General features: G+C 60.2%; 1 protein-coding gene across 2 annotated transcripts in view; it reads right to left on the minus strand.

Moving 5' to 3' along the window:
- Window positions 1-9,721: 9,721 nt before the first annotated feature.
- Window positions 9,722-20,531, minus strand: part of PSD4 (pleckstrin and Sec7 domain containing 4) — a 30,574-nt gene continuing 19,764 nt past the window's right edge. For both annotated transcript variants that reach the window (XM_079111294.1, XM_079111295.1), the window contains exons 4-17: window positions 20,424-20,502; window positions 19,711-20,062; window positions 17,089-17,379; window positions 16,593-16,673; window positions 16,376-16,488; window positions 16,216-16,274; window positions 15,937-16,026; window positions 14,928-14,971; window positions 14,437-14,594; window positions 13,397-13,467; window positions 13,129-13,292; window positions 12,326-12,470; window positions 12,015-12,158; window positions 9,722-10,647 (exon numbers count right to left, since the gene is read on the minus strand). In XM_079111294.1, coding sequence (XP_078967420.1) covers window positions 10,390-10,647; window positions 12,015-12,158; window positions 12,326-12,470; window positions 13,129-13,292; window positions 13,397-13,467; window positions 14,437-14,594; window positions 14,928-14,971; window positions 15,937-16,026; window positions 16,216-16,274; window positions 16,376-16,488; window positions 16,593-16,673; window positions 17,089-17,379; window positions 19,711-20,062; window positions 20,424-20,502 — 2,049 coding nt within the window. In that variant the 3' untranslated portion in view covers window positions 9,722-10,389. The remainder of the gene's footprint in view (window positions 10,648-12,014; window positions 12,159-12,325; window positions 12,471-13,128; window positions 13,293-13,396; window positions 13,468-14,436; window positions 14,595-14,927; window positions 14,972-15,936; window positions 16,027-16,215; window positions 16,275-16,375; window positions 16,489-16,592; window positions 16,674-17,088; window positions 17,380-19,710; window positions 20,063-20,423; window positions 20,503-20,531) is intronic.

The raw sequence follows: 20,531 nt of genomic DNA on the forward strand, positions 1-20,531 counted from the left end.
CAGAGTCGGGCGGGCTAAGGCCGCGGGAGGCCGCGCTGGCCCCTGGAGTGAGCCGGGAGCAGCCATGTGCTGAGAACTCATTAGGGATAAATCAAACTAGTAACAGCACGAAGCCAGCACCCGCCCCTCCTCACACCTCCCATCACCCCCTCCAGGTCCCCACGTCCCCTCCTCCACGGTGGTCCTCTCCCACCCCACTGCCTCCTCCTCCTCCCCAGCCAGGGCACCCTCCCCACTTCCACCCAAAGCCCACCCCAGCCAGGGCACCCTCCCCTAACCAGAGACCCTCCCATCCAGCCAGCGCACCATCCCCTCCAGCCAGGGCACCCTCCCCTCCAGGCAGGGCACCCTCCTCCAGCCAGGGCACCCTCCCCTCCAGCCAGGGCACCCTCCCCTCCAGCCAGGGCACCCTCCTCCAGCCAGGGCACCCTCCCCTCCAGCCAGGGCACCCTCCCCTCCAGCCAGGGCACCCTCCCCTCCAGCCAGGGCACCCTCCTCCAGCCAGGGCACCCTCCCCTCCAGCCAGGGCACCCTCCTCCAGCCAGGCACCCTCCCTTCCAGCCAGGCACCCTCCCCTCCAGGCAGGGCACCCTCCCCTCCAGCCTGCACATCCTCCTCCAGCCAGCACACCCTCCTCCATCCAGGCACCCTCCCCTCCAGCCAGGGCACCCTCCTCCATCCAGGGCACCCTCCTCCAGCCAGGGCACCCTCCCTTCCAGCCAGGCACCCTCCCCTCCAGCCAGGGCACCCTCCCCCAGCCAGGGCACCCTCCCCCAGCCAGGGCACCCTCCCTTCCAGCCAGGCACCCTCCCCTCCAGCCAAGGCACCCTCCCCTCCAGCCAGGGTACCCTCCCCTCCAGCTAGGGCACCCTCCCTTCCAGCCAGGGCACCCTCCCATCCAGCTAGGGCACCCTCCCCTCCAGCCAGGGCACCCTCCCCCAGCCAGGGCACCCTCCCCCAGCCAGGGCACCCTCCCTTCCAGCCAGGCACCCTCCCCTCCAGCCAGGGCACCCTCCTCCAGCCAGGGCACCCTCCCCCAGCCAGGGCACCCTCCTCCAGCCAGGGCACCCTCCCCCAGCCAGCGCACCCTCCCATCCAGCCAGGGCACCCTCCCCTCCAGCCAAGGCACCCTCCCCTCCAGCCAGGGTACCCTCCCCTCCAGCTAGGGCACCCTCCCTTCCAGCCAGGGCACCCTCCCATCCAGCTAGGGCACCCTCCCCTCCAGCCAGGGCACCCTCCCCCATCAGGGCACCCTCTCCTCCAGCCAGGACACCCTCCTCCAGCCAAACTCCAGGAAGGTCCTTGAATGTGCCAATCCAGCTTTTTCTAGCTTGTATTTCTTTGCTCTCGGGGAGGCGTTGGGAGCAGGCCTTACTGTCTGCGCCAGGCGTTGCCCGGAGCACAGGCTGAGGGGCCATCTTCCCAAGCTGGGGCATCCTCATCTCCACCCTGCCTTTTCCTCCCCTGCATGGGCTTCCTGGGGGCACAAAGGGGGAGGCTCCCCACATATGTCCCCCTGGGGGTCTGAGAACATCCCAAAGCCTCACAACAGCAGGAAAGTAAAGGTCCTCAGGATGGATGAGCTTGGTCAGAATGGAAGCTCGTGTTGCACTGAAGGAGAAGGCCGTGAAAGGGACAGGGAACAGTGTCCGCCTGTTGTCTAGGTGCCCCTGGGTGCCTGTTGGTTGCTGTCAGCATAAGACCCTGGTCATGGCCTTCATCTCCCCCAGGTCCCTAGCGGGAGTAGCAAGGGTCGTCATGTCCGCCCTCCTGCTGGGGCCCAGGAGGGTCCTTCTCGGTGTCCTCAGCTGAGAACGCATGGCTTGCCCCAAATGACCTCCCTTTCCTAGGGTCCATGAAAAGCCTGAGGCGTCCTCTGGCCGGTGCTGGGACCGCATACCACTCCTGCTCCCAGTTCCCAGGCAGTTCCCATCGGCAAACACCACGCTTCCACATTTGGGATCTGGTTCTGTTCGGAGCGTGGCCAGAAGCCACCGCACCCCCCAGGTGGGCACTGGAACTGACTCAGTTTGGAAACTGTAGCCAGGCCTCTTAGAAATTCCAGAATGGGGCAGAAACCACATTAACAGGTGGACGCACGCCTTCCAGTGTCCTCAAGGACCACCTACCAGGGCCATCCCCTGTGGGGGGCACCTGGGAAAAAACAGGAAGCCGGCAGGAGCTGCTTCTCCCCTCCGCCACGAAGGACACCTCAGTACTCAGGAGCGAGACCCGTACGGAGGGGCTGGGGTCTGGCTCAGTGGTGGAGCCCTGGCCTGGCATGTGTGAGGCCCTGGGTTCGATTCTCAGCACCACATACAAATAAACAAATAAAGGTCCATCGACAACTAAAACATATTAATAAAAATAAATAAAAAGACCTGTACAGAGCCCGAGAGTGCGTGGGACGAGCGGAAGACAGGCTTCTGAGAACCCTGCACACTCCGCACGCCCCTGCCAGGCCCTGCCCTGGCGTCCCCACGGGGAGCACGGCTGCGGGCAGGCATCAAGCCTCCGGCCCAGTGGTCCCACCTCTTCCTGGAAAGGGCTGCTGCCCTGGCCTGCGTGTCCCTGTCCCAAGGAAGACCCCAGAATGTCAGTGTCCTCCCCAGACAGCCTCCTGCCCGCTCCCGGCAGGCTCGCTGGGCAGGAAGCCTGGCACCCCCGCCTGCACTTCCTGGAGCTGCTTCCTTTGCTCCTGGGTAGCAGGGGCGGTGGGTGCTAAGACCCCAAGCCCCTCCTTCCCTTCTGACAGACCCAGCTCCACCCAGGGTGGGCTGACCAAAAGTGCATGGCCCAGAGGGGAGCGAGAGGGCCGCTGGGGGAGGTGGCCTGACAAGCAGGGAAGGCCAGTGGGGCTGCCCGGGACAGCACCTGGCTGAGAGCCTAGGACCCGGGGATAGGCTCCTTCCTGGTCCTGCCCCAGGTGCATTTCCTCAGGGCTCCACTTGAAGGATGGGGGAGGGGTTTAGGGGCTGGGTTACAGAGATGGCAGGGGGGTTACAGCCCCCAAATGCCCCAAGGAAGGGAGAGGGAGCCAGAGGAGCGGGAGCAGGTGCCGTCCCCGGCAGCCAGTCTGGGGGGGCGCATGGGGGTGCCCGGACCCCGGCCAAGGCTCAGGGCCCATCTGAGCATGTCGCCTGCTAAGGAGGAGCAGGGGCGGGGGAGGGGAGGGCGGGGAGGTGAATAAATAATAGGAAATAAAACTTCATGAAGCAGAAAATAAAAGGCAGATTATACAGATGTGGCAATTTGAAGGATCATTGCCTCTGTCCTCTTTTTAACTGCTGCATCTGGAGTTTTGAAGCGGCTTAGCCTCTCCCTCCCTCTGCCAGGTCCCTGCCTGGCTGGAGGCCCCCACAGGCCAAGGCGGGAGTGGGGACGGCACCTCCATGTCCACCAGTGGCTCTTGATGGCTCCACGCACAGCCGCCCAGCTTAGGCCTGGGTGGGCGAGGGGCGCCATGCAGGACGAAGCTCTGAGCCAGGTGAGGGTGTGGTCGTGGCCAGGACAGGAAGGGCAGCCCTGTTGGGGCGTTGGTGTGCGGGTGAGCACAAGGGCCTGTGGTGAGTGTGGGCCAGTGGGGACAAGAGCACAGACCCAGGTCACGACCCGGGGGACAGTCAGTCTCAGAAAGGAACCAGCGCCAGAGAGGGTCTGGAGGCCCTGCGGCTTCTCCCCTCCTGGTCAGAACTCATTTGTCAGGCACTGTGCCAGGTGCCATATAAGCAGCCAAAGCAGCCATGGTCCCTGCCCCTAAGGAATGCCCAACCTAAGACACAGACACACGGACATTTTGTTGATTTTATTTTAAATATTAATGGACTCCCACCTTGATCCTGGGGGGAGTTCCCGCAGTTCATAGGAAGTGCACCCAGTTAGCATGATTCGATTCACAGAGAAAGCATCAGGACCCCGCATGGGCAGGGGTGGGTGGCGTGCAGCAGCGCGTCAAGCCGCAGACTGGCCTTGCTCCGCAGAGATCGAGGGAGAGGCCTGTGCGGTCGCAGAGGGCTCTGCTTCAGGAGGAGATGGTATTCCAGACCTTGGGAGCAGCACTTTGGCTCACACTTCCCACTGAACGAGAGAATTCACCCTGGCCCTGGTATAGGGACTAGGCACAGATGACCCCTCAGATCCCCAAGCTGGCCCTTCCTCAAGGCCATCCTGCCCACTGTTGAGCAGGGAGAGCCCCTGCGGTCACTCTCCAGGTCTGCCCAAGTGAAAGCGTTGAAGTCCAGAATGTCCTGAGCAAAGAGGGACTTGGGTCCTTCAACCCTGCCTTGCCCCGGACTCCTTTCCAGGGGGTTGGGTGGTTTCAGACAAGGTCTAAGTTGCCGAAGTTCTTACTGAGTTGCTGAGGCTGACCTTGAACTGGCAAGCTTACGTTTCAGCCTCAGCAGGGATTACAGGCATGCACCGCTGGGCCTGTCTTTCCGGTGGATTTGGACCACAGATTTGGCACCTGATCGTGACCTGAATCTCAGAGGAAAGACTAATAGCCGACATCAAGTTGCCAAGTCTGGTCCAACACAGGCTGAGAACAGTGCCTGCTAGGGGGACGGGGGAGACAGGGCAAGACTGTTCTACAGACCCGGAACCAGGGAGCCGTCCCTTCTCTGTGCATGCACCTTCTACCAACCCTGTCACAGGGACAAAGAGATCAGAAAGCCAGAGTCTCTATCCTGATAGCAAAAGCGAGGCAAAAGCCCACCTGGGTCAAATCTCCATGTGGGTCCTGGTGAGTCGTCTTTCCAAGCAATGGACGAACCATCACAGAATCAGACATGGGGACAGGAGAGTCAGGATGTTACTGCTGGGCTGTCCAGTTGAGGTCCGGGTCCTTGGTGTCCCAAGGAAAGCATTGAGCAGGACACACAGAAGTAACAGGATTTTAGAAGGTGATGGTAGCACTTCGAGAGGTAGACCAGAGTGGGCCAAGCAAGAGAGAGAGAGGCTCAAGGCCCCAGTGTCTGGAAAACTAGGGTCTTATATCCTAAACTGTGCGGCATTCTCCTCGCCATACGGACCTGATTAAAGATCTTACCCTATTTTCTCCCATTGGTCTTCTTATGATACCTGATTAGAATATTTTCCAATTTTCTCTCCACTGATTACTGGAGAAAACCTAATTAGAATACTATCCACTTTACCCCCATTGGCCATTTTAAAATTTGCACCTGGGTTGCAAGTTGGATGCAAGTTGTCATGGTCATGAGTGCTCAGTGGTGAGAGGTGTCCTGGTGACGCCCTCGGTGGTGGGAGTTGTCGTGGTGATGGGGTTTATTGTAAACAGGGACAGGACTCCTGGTCTCCTTGTCTTGTCCCCCGGTGGCTTCTTTCTTATACCCTGTCTCCGCCATCTTGCTGTCCCTGAACTCCTACTGAGCAAGGAGAGGAAGGGCCTGGGGGAGAAGACACTAAGCACAGTCCTAAGGGTAATAAGTAGCACCTGTGCACACTCACACCCGCCAGGAGGATTGACCGAGGAACCATGACTTGCAGACAGAGCTGGAGGTCCAACATTCAGAACAGAGATCGGGGCTGAAGGCTCTGATCTGGACACTTCTTCATGAGCTATCCCAGAAGCCCTCAAGTTGGCCAGGTAGGACCTCTTGTGTGGAAAGACCAAGTTTAGGGGGTGGAGGAGGAAAAAGGAAGGCAGGAAAGACAGAAAAAGAACATGCAAGAAAACCTGAGGAGAACAGGGTGCTGAGGCCCAGAGAGGATGACTCTTAGAGACGTGCATGCTCTCCTCTCTAGATGTCAGGCCCTGAAACAGCCTTGAGGGTGCCGTGTAAACCACCACCCCCATTTCCCAAAGGTTATGTTCTCCTGGAAGCAGAGAAACAAAATAGAGAAGAGAGTGGGGAGGGAGCTCCACGTGGCAGGGAATACCTGGAGAAGGACATCAAGGAAGGCTTCCTGGAGGAAGTGGCGTCTGAATGTTAGTTGGGTTTTCTCCCCATCTCTCCTCACCTGTCCTTTGGCTATCAGAATTTCTCAGCAGACGGTGCCAGTCCCTGTCCCACCATCCCCAGGTGGGTTTTGGTTATTCAGTCCCTGACTCTATTTCTGGACTGGGGCTGAAATGTCCAGAGTGTGGCTCATCTCTATCTCTAGATTTGCCCCAAGAAGAGGGATGTTGGGAGCCACTGAGGCCATCTTGGTACCCTGAGGGTTGCTCCTGCCTCCTAAGCCTGGGAAATGAAGCCCCAGAAGAAGGAGAGAAACAGGGTACTGGCCCACGTGCAGCCCAGATTGAACTTTGCCAGGCACAGATTGTCCAGTTGCTGGATCCACTGGACGTCCCCTTCTGCTGAGCTCATCTGGGCCAGATTCACCACCTTGCAACCTCCAGGCTGTGGAGTGCCCAGGGCAGAGGCCCAGCGTGGAACAGAGTGGTATGGTGGCGGGCAGGCCCTACGCTGGAGCCCAGAGGAGTGGGAGGGTGCCTGGGTGAGTCTGGCGAGGCTGGACTAATAGCTGAGCTATCAGGCTCTCCTGGGCCAGGCACTGTCTCCGGGGTTTACGTGCATGATCCCATGAGGCACCTGCGAGGTAGGTGGTACATTGTCCCCATTTTATAGAATAGCAAACCAGAGCAGAGTCAGGGGACCGGCCCATGGTCATTCAGCTGGAACACGTGCAGCTGGGACTCAACCCCAGGCAGCCTGGCTCCAGGCCCGACCCCCAAGGCCAGGTCACCTAGGCCTTGGGCAGGGTTGGGCAGGTCTCGTGGCCACAAGGCCAAAAGTTGCTAGGAGGTGTGGAGGGATGAAGGCTCAGAAGACATTGAATTTGAAGGCCATGGGTTGTCCCTGAGGGTGGCATTTCAGAAAGGAGTGAGGTGGAAGCCATCAGTAAGTATGAGTGACAGCCACTGGGAACAGGAACCAGGTGAGGGACAAGGCTGGCAAGGACCAGTGCCCGCGTAGCTAGGTCGCACAGCAATGAGGAGAGCAGGAAGCAGCGGACTCTGACTCAGGGTGTGTGTTTGCTTCCTCGTGTGGCGATGCCTGGTGTCTGCAAGGCAAGACGATGCGGTGGGCAGAGCCCCGAGGAGAGGGCCACACTGGCAGGGCAGGGACAGTGCTGGCTCATGGGTGGTCCGGCTCAGCACCTCCTTCTCCTGAGGAGAAGGGAGAGGAGGCAAAGGGGCGGGAGTGTGCACAGGAACCAGGAAGCCTGGAGGTGAAGGTCTTGGAGGTGGGGCAGAGAGCGGCCGTGCAGGAAACCCTGTCACCCCTGCGGAGACCACTCAGGTGAGGTGGGAGGGCAGGGAGGAGCAAGGGCAGGTGCACCCAGATGCGCCCCAGCCCCAGACTGTCGTCCTTACTGTTTCCTTTTTAATTTTTAAGAACTCTGGAACAATTTTAGATTTACGTGAAAGTTGCACAAATAGTCCCGGCCACATGCAGACCCTACTACTGGCTTCACGTTATTCCTCTTAAAGCGAAACTCCTAAGCCATGACAGGCTCATGGGTACTAATCGCTCATGGCTTAGCAACCTGTCACTCATCTGCTTTAAAATTGCACTGCATGTGTGTACACACACATCTCTCTCTCTGCCTTTCTCTCTCTCTCTCTGCCCCCCTCTCTCTCTCTCTGCCCCCCTCTCTCTCTCTGCCTCTTTCTCTCTCTCTCTGCCCCTCTCTCCCCCCTCGGTGGCACTGGAGACCCTTTCCCACTGGACTCTGCTCCTGCGGGCTCTGCTTCCTTAGCCTCTCATCCTGACCCCCCAACCCAGCCCCTTGTTTCCCTCTTCTGGGGACTCTGAGCCCCCAGGGAGCGGCCCAGGGCCTCAGGCCATCAGCAGCCAGCCCGCTGAGCAGCCATCAGGATACCAGAAGAGGCTACATACGATATTAGCCTGGGTCACAGCGGTCCCAGGCTCAGAGGCTGAGCGTCCATAGATGGGACAGAAAGGGCTGGAGCCCAACCTCAAACCCCTTGCCACCCGGGCTCATCACCATGAACCTCTGCTCACGCCCTTCTGTAAAGACAGACCCCCCCCCCCCCCCATAGACGGGAGAGGAGGGCAGGGTGGAGACTAGGTCGGACGGGGACCTGTGGTGGCCAGGTCTGCTCCGCACCTGGGACTTGGACTGGAGGTCCCTGCTTCACTTGCTCTCCGGTGGGGAGCTCCAGGCTGCCTCCACAGGCTGCAGAACTTCCTCCTCTCCATCTGCAGAAAACCACCCATGTTCCCGTCCTTGGCTTGGAAGAGCCTACCCCATTGGCCACTGTGCGCTTGGGGAGTGGAAGGTTCTGGTTATGAAGAGGGCTCCAGGGCCACAGCCTCACTTCCTGCCCCTCAGTGATCACAGCTCTGGCCAAGCACCTGAGCAACCAGAGCCAAGAAGATGCAAGCCCGCCCTCCAGTGGCCACATATTACAACTGCATCCTGGCCCAGCCTCCACCCCCGCACTCCGGCCTGGCCCAATTGACCCTGTGAGGCCAGGCAGCCAGCCACCAGGTCCTGAAGGCTTCATTGCCCCAGTGAAAGGGAGCAACAAAGCATCAGAGCAAAGCTTCACACACATGCAGACCGACCTCCACCTTTTATTCTGGTGTCAAAAATAAGGATACATGTTCCATGAGGTCAAAGAAGCCACATTAGGTCCCTCAGCTTGAGAACATGAGTCCGGGGCTAAGTCATGTCCACCTGATGCTATGTTTCCACCTGAGTAACTGGACTCTCGAGTGGCTGTTAACTGCTACTTTGCCTCGGTTACATAAGGAGCTTTAGACGCATGTACCCATTGCGCTGACCAGCCTCCTGAGCCAGACTCCCTGGGGTGAGGCTCCCTGTGGCTTTTCTAGCTTGCTTCTCCAGCAAGGTAAACTTTGTCTATGCTGATAGCAGGGAACCAGTGGGCAGGACTGTCAGCTCACAGGTCAGCGACATGTTTCACTCAGGTTTGGATTCCCCTAGTACTGGCCTATATTGAGTGTCCGAGGGCATCTGTGAAATGAACAGAGAATGAAGGGGTGGACAGAAATGATCCTGAGGTCCCCTCGGCTTTGACAGCTTGTTAAGTATGGTTCCAACAGACACAGCAACACATGGGGACACACACATACACACACACAGTGCACGCAGGGGGCTGCGGCCCGCCACCCAACAGGTGGCCCTGATGCCCGCCCTCCTCCTCAGCCCCAAGGACAACCCCACCTTGTGCAGCTCCAGGCCCAGGGCCAGTTACAAGCCTCACCAGAAGGGAGGAGGGTGGCTCAGCAGGAAGGCAGGAGTGGCAGTGCCTCACGCAGGTGGCGCGCGGGCAGCCGACTCACGCTTGGCTGGACAGAGACAATGGCGGCTGCCCCCTCCAGCCAGCTCCTTCCCACAGGCAGAGCCCCAAGTCCCTGAATCTCCTGGAGCCTCCCCTAGAGAACAGTCCCAGCTGGGAGGCGGCCAGAGGGCAGGACAAGGGGATTTCCCAGGGGAGGGTAGCAAGGCCCCAGGGAGCGGGCCGGGAGCAGAGGGGCGTCTAGCAGCCCTCGGGAATGCAGCTGTTGGGGGTGCACAGGAACAGGTGCGCCCCTGTCAGGAGGTGCAGGGAGCCTCCCTCCTGACCCCCCCCCACTCTGCTGGGCGCCTACTGAGCAGACCCTCCAGGGCACCGTCACCACCGTCCTGCTCCACAGAACCTGAAGAGCCCTCTTCCCTGCGCTGGGGAAACAGAAGTCCCTTGTCCCCAGCACTCCAGGGCTCCCCAGAGAGCTGCCGCCCCGCCCACCAGCCCTTACTCAGGCCATCAGAGACTCTGCTGGCCCTTACGTGGACAGGAAGCTCTCTTGTGTCCCAGTGCTCGGATGATTATAATGGGGAGAGGAGCCACAGGAGACAAAGGCCTTGCAGCCCCCTGGATGCTGGAAACCTGCCCAGGTCTCCACCAGAAGGCTGTCTCCTCAGCAGGCAGGGCCTGAGGAACCTGAGTCCTAAGCTGGGAGTTGCGTCTGCCAAGAGTCCCTGCTCTGTCCTGGGGCCTCCCTAACAGGTTACCCAATTCCCACAGCCAGGGCGTCCCGGGCTGTGGCTCCCTGGCTGGAAGGCCCCAAGCTCACTCCCAGAAGCCCAGGCCCACAAGGGGCGGCCCTGGATTCTGGAGACGGAGGTGGGATGGACCCCTGGGACTGGAGCCCAAGCCCCGCTTGACCTTCCTCTTCACTTGGGAGTGGTGAGGAGCAGGGGCAGCAGAGGGCCTGCGGGGGCCATGAGCAGGCACAGCATATCAGGAAGGGCACCAGGAAAAGAGCTTTGTCCTCCAGCAGAGGGTGGGGCAGGCCCGTCCCTCACCAAGAACCCAGTGAAATAAAGGTCCTACGCCGGTTCATTGCAGGTCCAACCAGAGCAGGGCCAGCGTCAGAAGCGACCCCAACTTCACAGCTGATTGCGAGTCCGCTTGGGGATGATCTTCCGGTAGGTTCTGCGCTCCGAGACGTTGCGCTTCACCTTGGCTGTGGTGGGGGCCTCGTCCTGGTGCAGGGACGGGCTGGAGTGGGATTTCTTCAGGCTGGGCTTGGGCTCCCGCAGGCCTCCGGCTTCCCTCCCCAGCCGCTCCTCCCACAGGGCCAGGTCCCCGGAGGGACAGCGCAGCCGGGCCACCAGCAGCTGCACATATGTCTCATAGCGGGTTTTCTGCAACACAGAGGCAAGGGCCTTAGGCCGGGGAGGCTGGATTCACGAGGGCAGCTTGCGCTTGGGTGCATGAAGCCATGGCAACAGAGGCCTCTGCTGTGCCCAGGGGGCTGCCCAGGCTTGAGCAGCCAGGCTGCAGAGACGTCTCCAAATCGCACATCCCAGCCGGGTCCGGCTGTAACCACGGAGGTGCTGCAGTGCCGCGAGGCCTGTCTCCAGGCCACGCTACAACTGAGACCCTGAAAGATGCGTCCCACTGCGCCTGGGGTCTGTTACACTACAAGCGCCCTCACATCCGCTCGGAGCCCCTGTGGAGTCTGAATGGCATTTTAACAACTGGCATCCGCTGCTCGATGCCACGTACCCAGCCCTCGTCTGGGTCATGCACACGAACTGGCATCCCATCTCCAGTTCCCAGGTTACAAAGCACTTTCCTGACCCCACCCCACGGCATCCTCACCCTTGCCTGGGAGGTCGGATGGTACCGATCGCTGACTCTGGTCAGAAAAAGGAGGACTGAGGCCAACCAAGGGCTGAAGGGCCCAGCCAGCAGGCCGTGGTGGGAGAGGCTGGGTCCTTCCAGCCACACCCTGAGGCCTCTGGGAAACAGATGCTCACAGCCATGGGGATGACCGCCCAGCAGTGAAATGCACACCCCACCTGACTTCCTTGATTTCTCACATTGCACCTGGCCTGCCCTTGCTGCCCAGTGGGCCCACAACCCAAGCAGGACAGCCAGGACCTCTGAAGAGGACCCTCAGCATTAGTGTCCCAGAATGTGCACTGATGTGAAGCCAAAGAAGAACTGGGGTAGGGGGGGTCAGGTGAAAACACATTTTAGAATCAATCGTGGGCTAATGAAGGTCTTGCCTTAGCTAGGACCCTATGTGGGGCACCCCCAGGAGTGACTGGGGCAACAGTAGGCTTGGGGGGGGACATACTGTTTACTCTCTGTGCCTCAGTTCCCCCATCTATAAAAAGGATGAGTGTACCCCGCCCAGAGGCCATTAGATAATCACATGACATAATTCATGCAAGTAATGCAAGACCACACACACTACCTGTTATGGGTAGGTACTGGGGGAATAATTCCGCTAAAATAAAGTTTATCCTTACACTTGGGAAAAGTCAAACTCAGGAGGAAAAAAAAAAAAAAACAATAGAAAGAGTCCTCTATCCGTTTTGGGACAAGTGTTGCTACGCACCTCTAGGACGCGAGGTGAAGGGGCCACAAATCTTGCGTGCAAATCTTACACTTTTGCGTGCGGGTGCACAGCAGCGCGCACCTCCGCCTCCAGGCGGCGGCAGCGACGGCTGCAGGGACCGAGGCAGCCTGGAGGGGGCGGCAGCGCGCCGCGGCGCCTCACCTCGTACTCCAGGTACTCCTTCCGCAGGCGGTACTCCCCCAGCTCCCGGCTGCGGCCCCGCCGCTCAGGTAAGTTCCTCTGCAGATCTAGCAGGTCGTCAGAAGCCGCGTCCAGGCAGTTCTCGTGGGATCGATGCTGCTCCTCCTTGGAGCGGGAGGCGGTGGGTAAGTTGGACCCCGTGGCCTCGCACACCCCGCCGGTGCCCCCAAGGCCCAGGTATGCAGCCCTTCCCGCTCTCGTTCCCTGGCCAGTCAGGTGCGCGGCCCCGCCCCCCACACCCTCCTCCGCGCCCGACCGGGCCGGGAACCTACCAGGGAGCTCTGAGCAGGGCCCACCGGCAGGATGGGTCGCACGAATCGGCGCTGGGAGCCCACGGCAGCGGGGAAGGGCGGCGCCGAGTGCGTGGCGGCAGCCAGGTTGATGCGTGCGATCCAGGAGGTCATCTCCTTGGCGGTGCTGCAGGAGGAAAGGTCGTGGGTCGCGAGTCCACCCTGGCACCCGCTCCCCATCCCACAACGTGTGTGTGGTGCACACCCTTCCAGCCGCTCAGGACTCCACCTCCAAAAACCAGAAGCCCTGCACCACAAGGTGGCTGCCCTCTGCCTGAGGTTTTTGATCTATTAAAGAGGAAAATCCAGAGCTGTCTGGAGCCACCTGTAAGCCCAGATAGCTTGGGAGGCTGAGGCAGCAGGAGCCATCGCCGGAGGCCAGCCTCAGCAACTTAGTGAGATCCTGTCTCAAAATAGGTTAAAAGGGAGCTGAGGTGTAGTCACTGCTGTGTGCTTCCCCGGCATGCCCGCACCCTGGGTTCAATCCCCAGAACGGGAGGGGGCCGGGATCCAGTGTCAAAAACTGAGTGATCTCCTAGGATCCCGTATCCAATATCGGCAGACTTGACCCAGACCGAGAAGGGAAGGTGATGCCTCAGGGAAGCTGGTCACGCCTGGGGCCGGCCACTCCTGGCTTCGTCTGCATTCCCAGCACCTGTGCTGGCCACAGCACCCTACAGTTTCCTGGTCAGGAGGGTTGGGCCAGCAGGTGTTGGAGGTGTCAGGGGCAGGGGAGAGGGGACCTAGGCCCGAGCAGGGCCACTCGTCTCCACCCTAGGACTCACGGAGCCTGGAAGAGGTAGAGGCGCCAGTCGGCAGTCCGCAGCTGGAAGACGTGGGGCTTCTTGGTGTAATGGGTGGCAGGGGTGGCCAGCGAGTGGTGCACCCCCACGGGCTCGTCCACCATGTGCCCAACCAAGCTGTCCCCTTCTAGGCAGCGGTCCTCTCCCTGCCAGCAGGCGCGGGGCTCAGAGAGGGGTAGGTCCCCAGCTGCTACCCTCCAACAGCCCGGATCCCCACCCCGTCCACCCCTCGGGGTTGACGTCCTCCTACCTTCAGGAAGTAGAGGACCATTCCTCGCAGCAGGGTGTGGAACATCTTCCAGCCTCGCTTGCCCCATGGCGCTGACCCAGGGGGACACAAAGGCAAGTGGTATGCCCGGGTCCAGAAGCAGGGGTGCGCAGGCTCGCCCCGCCCTCAGCCCGTCCACTCCCCACCAGGACGCGCAGAAGCACACTGAGCACCATCACCAGGAACCCCACAAGGCGTGGGTCTAGGGTCTCCACGCCCCACTCCTGCTCCAAATGGCACCAGGGAACTATTTGCATACAAACGTGGACAGTTATGCCGACCATCTCTCACACCCCAACACCCACAACCCCAGGTAGGAACACACCCATTCCAACCGGTCCACTCACATCTTCCTGCAAAGCATGGTGCTCAGGGGGCCCTGGGCCCTCACACGTGCCCCCCACCCCCTGAGCACCAGCCTCTCCCTTGCCCCGTCCTCCCAACCTCCCCACGGGTCCTGGTCCTGCATGACGAGAAGTCACTTCCTTGGGGCTCTGCTCAGGTTGCTGTGGCTTCGTATGGCCAAAGCTGTGCCCCTTGCTGGTGGCCACACCCCCTTCAATTGCAGTTCCAGAGGAGTCTGTGGTCATGGCTGGCGCCTGGGGCATGAGCCCGAGCCCAGTGCACCCTCCACCATCCCTCCAGGGGCGACTCTGCCTGCTCTGTCCAGGGCAGGGACGTCCCCTGCCCAACTGCGAAACTCCAGCTCCTCTTATCCCCAAGGTTCCACTCAGATCCACCATTCACCTGCCCTTTCCCCATGTCCAGTCCCCAGAACAAACACAGAACCATTTCTTCCTCCATCTCCCACGCTCCATCCAGCTTCCCTTCGGCCACTCACCCACACGCTGATGCTCTGCCTAGTCTGCCTCACCTGGGCACCCCACTGTGACCTGGGCACAGTTCAGGAGGAAGGGGCAAAGGCCTACGGAGCTCCACACCGGCCATCTTGCACACTGTGCCCACAGTGTGGCCCTGGGCAGCGCGTCCCCACCCCGCCCTGCTCACGGCGGGACACTCACTCTTCTTGCCATCCGCATCATGATGCATCTTCCGAGCCAGGATGCCCTGCTTGTAGGTGGGCACGGTGGGGTCCTGGGCCAGCTGGAGGAAGGGGCTGCCCGTCTTGCCAGGCGGAGATGGCAGGCCCTTCTCAGGTCTGTCTGTGTCTTCTGCATCCCTGGCAGGCAGAGAAGCAGGCTGGAAGAGCTGACCGGGCAGAGCCCACCAGGAATACCCGCTGCCCCCAGGGCCTCAGCACGCACTCTCTTGCTGGGGAGATACATAGGATCCTCGTTCAAAGCCAACCATCAATTCCCAGAAGTAGTGCCACGGTCAGCCCTCCTTGCCTCTGGCTTCTCCGAGATCAGGGGCTCCTCTGCCCTCCCGGAGACTGGCCCAGCACTGTGCCTCTGCTCCACCCCTCCTCCAAAGACTTGGGTGACAAAAGAAGGACAGACCCAGAGGCAGGAGCCAGGGGCAAGCAGGCGAGGGGAAGGGGACTCTCACTTACAGAGCCCACTCGAGCTTCTCACTCCGGATAGACCAGTAGAGGGCCTGGAACGGAAGCAGAGGGACCTCAGGGCGACCGGGCCTCACTCCACCGGGCTCACAGCTAGGGGCAGGTGTGCTGCCTGTCCCCAGCACCCATCACAGCTGCCCTTCTTCTTTGATTGCACAAGCACCCACCCACCTGTCCATCCATCCACCTGTCCACCCATCCATCCATCCATGCAACAAATTATTTATGGAGCTTTTCCCGGGTGCCAGACCCCATGCTGGGTACTAGAGGCATAGAGATGACCAAGGCAGCAAGTCCCTGACCTACCCAAGCTTGGTAAGGCCTGAACTAGTTTCCTTGAAGGGGACATGCATCACGCAGGTACCAGCCTGCAGAGGGATCTGACAGAGAAGGGAGCAGGCTGAATCGTGAATGATGGGCTAGGATTTTGAAACAACATAATGAGTAGTACTGATAGAGATGAATCTCACTAGCTTTGGTAGTCCTCCAAATGCCTGGCGAGGTGTGTAGCACATAGTAAGCGCTCAATAAATGTTCACTCATCAGATGAACGGGCCAGAGATCTGTCTGGGAAGCAGGTACTGCACCAGGTGCTACGCTAAGCACTGGGTGAAAGTGATTTCATCTTGAGAGGGACCCCGTGAGGCAAGGAGCCTGGGAGGCCCAGGGAGCGTTGTCCTGAGCTCGAGACTTTCGCTACGTGAAACTTTGCCTTTCATCCACTCAGACAGCTGATAAACCAGTGCTTCTCAGATTCAGAGGGCCAAAAATCACCCGGACCCTCGATAACGCATTCAAAGGGCCCCAGCCCAGGCACAGTTCAGTTGGTCCAGGGCTGTGAATTTGCACAGTTAACCAATTCCAAGATGGAGCCAAATGCATCCTCTAGAGACTGCGCAGAGCCAGGCCTGAGCTCTGCATCTGCCTTGGGACAAGGAACCCAGGCCCAGGCCCCGGGGGGGTGGGGGGGGGGCAGCCCCTCGGGGGGGCCCTGCCACACCTTCAGCAGCTCCTTGGGGAAGTTCCCGCCGTCCTGCAGGCCGTTCAGGTTGGTGATGAAGTCCTGGCAGCTCATGCTCTTGCCGATGTTCTGTGGTGGTGGAGAGAAGCGCGGCACCTGAGCACCCCACCCTGACAGAGCAAGCCCCGTTGTCACGGGTGTGCACCCCAGCTCCCAGACCCACCTGCCCAGCAGGCCGCCTGATTCCCGCCCCCTCACCCTCGCCACCGCCGCCCCTTGGCCCTGCCGCAGACCCCCAGGCCCGGGGCTCCCCCTTACCTGCCCATGCAGGTCCGTGTTCAGGAGCATGACTGCACAGGTCAAGGTGTGCACGGAATCTGCCCCGGAGGAGAGGAGAGGGCGGTGGAGACCTGACTTCCTCCGCACCCGCCTGGGCGCCCACGTCTGTGACCCCCATTGCACCCTGCAGCCGCCCTACCTACTGAGGGGAAGGCCCCGGGGTTGCAGTGATGGAAGCGCCTGGAGAACTGGTAGAGGATCCGCTCCCGCTCCTGGGTCTCCCCGCTGAGCACCAGGGCCTGGAGGAAGCCCCTGCGGGAGGGCCGGGGTCAAGGAGAGGCGGGCAGGGTGGCCGCAGACCCCGTGTCCCGACAGCCCCCCCTCCACAGCCTCCCAGACAGGCCTGCAGGCAGTACCGGAGGGCTCGGTCCAGGCTCTGGCCTCCAAACTGGAAGAAGGACAGGTACTCCTCAGCCACCGCCCTGCTGAAGTCGTCGCTGCAGAGGGAAAGCGCGTGAGGGCAGCCTGGGCAGGCGGGCTGCAGATGCCCGGGACAGGCCCAGCCAGGCTGGACCCCAGATCCCAAGACGGCAAGGGGGCGGCCGGGGTCTGGCCTCTCCCCAGCACCCCACCCACGTTGTGAGTTCTGGGGTGGGCGAGGGGCTGGGGCTGGGGCTGGGGGCTCTGCACACGGAGGGTGTGCAGCAGAGATGATCCAGTCAGGACAAGAGGCCGCCAGAGACTGGGGCAAGGCCGGGGGGGGGGGGGGCGGAGCAGGACAGGGGTCATGGGAGGAGAGGCAGAGGAAGGGGGCACTGCACGGGGAAGGAGGGGAGAGCCATAGAGGGGGCCCGTGGGCAGCTCCCCTGTCCTGTCTCCCCCTCCAGCCTTGCCCAGGCCCAGAGCCCTTACGTCTTCTGCAGGTGGGCAGCCACCTCGGACTTCCGGAAACCCTCCAGATGGAAGAGGCGGGAGGCCAAGTTCCAGGCCGCCTTGTCAGCAGTCCCGACACCATTAGCCAGCTTGCTCCTGGCCTCCGTCTTCTGGCCTTCCTCTGGGGAGTGTGCTTGGGGCATAGGGCTCTCAGGAAGCAGGCAGGAGTCCTGGGCTAGGTGTCCATGCAGGCCAGTCATGGGAGGAGATGCCCAGAGCTCAGGGTTAGAGCTGGACCCAAGCTCAGCCAGGGAGAGAGGGAGCCACAGCCTGCAGGGCAGAAGGTGTTCATGGAGACCACAGGGCTAGGTGCCCGCTGGGTGCCCCACACTTCCCAAGCTTTTTTACCTGGAGCAGCAGGTGCAGCCCTTCCAGGTACCCAGTGGTCTGTCAACCAAGGTGGGTGGAGCGTTTCTCTCACCTGAGCCATGCCCGTCCCCAGCCCCAGCCCCCACCCCAGCCAAGAAAGGCCAGACTGGGCTGAGAACAGGGATCTAGGCTGGCTTTGGGATGGTGACAAAAGGGAGTCAAAGCAGAGCTTCCAGTCTCCCCTTCCCATGCCTGGCCACCCTCACCACAGGGAGACGGGAGAGTGAGCTAGCCAAGTGGCACCAAGCCCACCACCAAGACTCTGAGAAGTCACTCAGTCCCATCTCTACCTGGCTCTCCCATGTGCCCTGCAAAGTCACTACCAGGTGTGGGGCATCCTGGTCATGTACATTTGCATGAGCAAGTCAGCAGAGTCACTGAGATGCACAGAAGGAAAATGTCACCACAATATGCAAACGGTCACCCGCAACCTGAGCACTGATTAGACTCCCCTGATGGCCCTCTCCGCCTCTCATGGACAGGTCGACTCTTTGCTGATAACTTTTCTGCTTCTTGAAGCCCCTAAACATCCCATAATGCAGGATAAACATAACAGAAACTGAAAAGTGAAAAGGCAAATCTTGTAGATTTCTTGAAGTCCATGAAGGTGATCCTGGAAGACTCTAGAAAGTCACTGACAGATGGGGACTGCAAGAGTTAGTCCCCCAGAAAACTGAAGAGGAGGAAATAGAAATAAGGACACAATTTTCCAAGTAAAGAGAACTACATGAATAACAAGCTGATAAAGAGCCGGGCGCAGAGGCGTACGCCTGTAATCCCAGCGGCTCAGGAGGCTGAGGCAGGAGGATCGCAAATGTGAGCCCAGTCTCAGCAACTTAGCAAGGCCTCGAGCAACTCAGTGAGGTCCTGACTCAAGATAAGAAATAAAAAGGCTGGGAATGTGGCTCAGTGGTTAAGCAGCCCTGCGTTCAATCCCTGGTACCTGCCACCAAAAAAAAAAAAAAAAAAAAAAAAGTGATCTTTAATCGTTGTGATCTCACTATGACAGTGGCATAAATGAGAGAAGCCACCAAAGCTGTGTCAAGAAAACTGAGCTTCCTCCATTGAGTCCGACGCAAAACTTAATAAATTTACTCATGATGCTTAGCCAAGATGGAGCCATGCACCAAGTGAAAGCCCAACTCAACTTTTTTCCCTATCTATTTGCTATGAAGCTACAGTTGTCATTTCAGCCCGACCTTCTTTTGCTTTGGGTTGGATTAACTCATCTTTGGTAGTTCCAGCCTCCCTTTTTGGAGGCTGAGATTTCTCTGGTCACCAGGCCTCTGAACAGCCCCACAGCCAGGCAATTTCCAGAAGCATAAGGAAACCATTGTGTTCTTTGTGCTTTTGGTTTCTGGCACTACGGCCATCTGTGACCCTAATCCAAGCACGGAGATGGGAATGGGGCTGACCGGCCACGTCTGACCCTTCCGGTCCAATAAGCCCCTCTTCAGCCAACTCCCCTGCTGAGTTCCCGGGAGCCAGGAGTCTTGATGCAGCCTCGGGTGCTGGTAGACAGCCAGGTCCGCTCCCCAGGTGGCCTACGCCCACCTCTGGCCACAGTCCTGAGGTCACCATCCCGCGACTGAGCCCTTCACTCAGTCCGCAGCGGAGCTCCGCTGCGAGAGCCAAGCCAGCATCCCGGCCTTGTCTCCCAGGTGACTCTCTCCCAACACTGCTCATCTCCAATCCCTCCGAACTGCCCTCCCCAAGCCCACCCTGGCCTGGTCAGCTTCCCTCCACACCTCCCGCCTTCTGTCCCCCGGCGCCCAGCTGTGGACACTCCCCACGGCCAGGTCTCTGCACACTTCCGCCTCCCCCTGTGGCCACGAGTTCCTTGTGCTTTTAAGCCGCAGTCTCCATCAGATCTCTACTAATGCCCACTCCGACACCTGACGCGACTCGCGCAGCGCAGGTGAAGACGATAGTAAGGATCAGTGTGCTAAGTATTCTCCAGGCTCCATCCAGAGTAGGGTTTGGGGGTTTTGTGACTTTTCTTTTCTGTCTTTCTTGCCTTTTCCCCCCGGTGCTGGGAATGGAGCACAAGCGCTCTCACCGCTGAGCTGCTTTATTTATTTTGAGACTCACTAAACCGCCCCAGCTGGCCTTGAACTTGTGGTCTGCCCACCTCAGCCTCCCGAGTAGCTGGGATCGCACGCCCAGCTCTGCCCTAGGGTCCTCTTAATGCAACCAACACCAGGAGCCTGAGCTGGTTCGCCTGAGACTCACCCCTCTGCAGAAGCAGGGTCCTCGCCGGGCTCAGCCCCCACAGCCGCTGGAGTCCTGGTGGTACCTTCGCGCTGGGCCTCCTGCCCCGGGTGTGGAGCCTCCCCCGCCACCTCTTCCTCCAGGGAGCTCGGCTCTGCCCCATCCGACTCCAGAAGAGGAGGGTGTGGAGCATCTAGTGACCACTTGGGAAAAGGGCCAGGGCTGTGGCGCTGGGGCGACGGGCTGCCCTCCGGGGAGCTGGAGGGGCTGGGCCTGGGGCCGAGGCCTCTGTGCTCAGACTCTGGGCTCCCCCAGGGGCCAGGGGCCAGGATGCAGGGGGCAGGTTCCTGCTGACGCCTGGCATCGCTTCCACCTGAGGAAGAGCAAGGAATGAGGAAGCGTAGGACAGGCGGCCCAGCCCAGCTGCCTCCCGCCCTGGGTGGCTCCGCTAGAGCCGGACAGCCTCGTCCTCCCTCGCTGTGGCCTCTCCCACACAGGGAGCAGCCACCAGGACTCCAGCCCCACGGCAACTGAGGGCCCCAGACTTTGCTGAACCAGTGAGACCCAGGCATCGGGAATGTGGGCCTTGAAAACCCCTTTACGGATGATCCGGGCAAAGGCTGGATTCAACCCAAGTCTGTTTGACTCCCACGCAGTACGATGAATCCAGGAACCACCGTCCGCACTCGGAATCACAAAGCCTCCCACCACCAGACCCCTGCCTGTGGTCTCACCTCTGTCCTGGGAGATAGGGGGATCCGGGGACCAGGGAAGACCCTCTTCTGTCTGCCAGGCCTCAGGGGTGGGTGGCGCCTGTGGAGAGACACACAGCTTTCCCATGG

This window comes from Sciurus vulgaris, assembly GCF_902686455.1.
Source record: "Sciurus vulgaris genome assembly, chromosome: 14".
In the NCBI taxonomy this organism is placed as follows: Eukaryota; Metazoa; Chordata; class Mammalia; order Rodentia; family Sciuridae; genus Sciurus; species Sciurus vulgaris.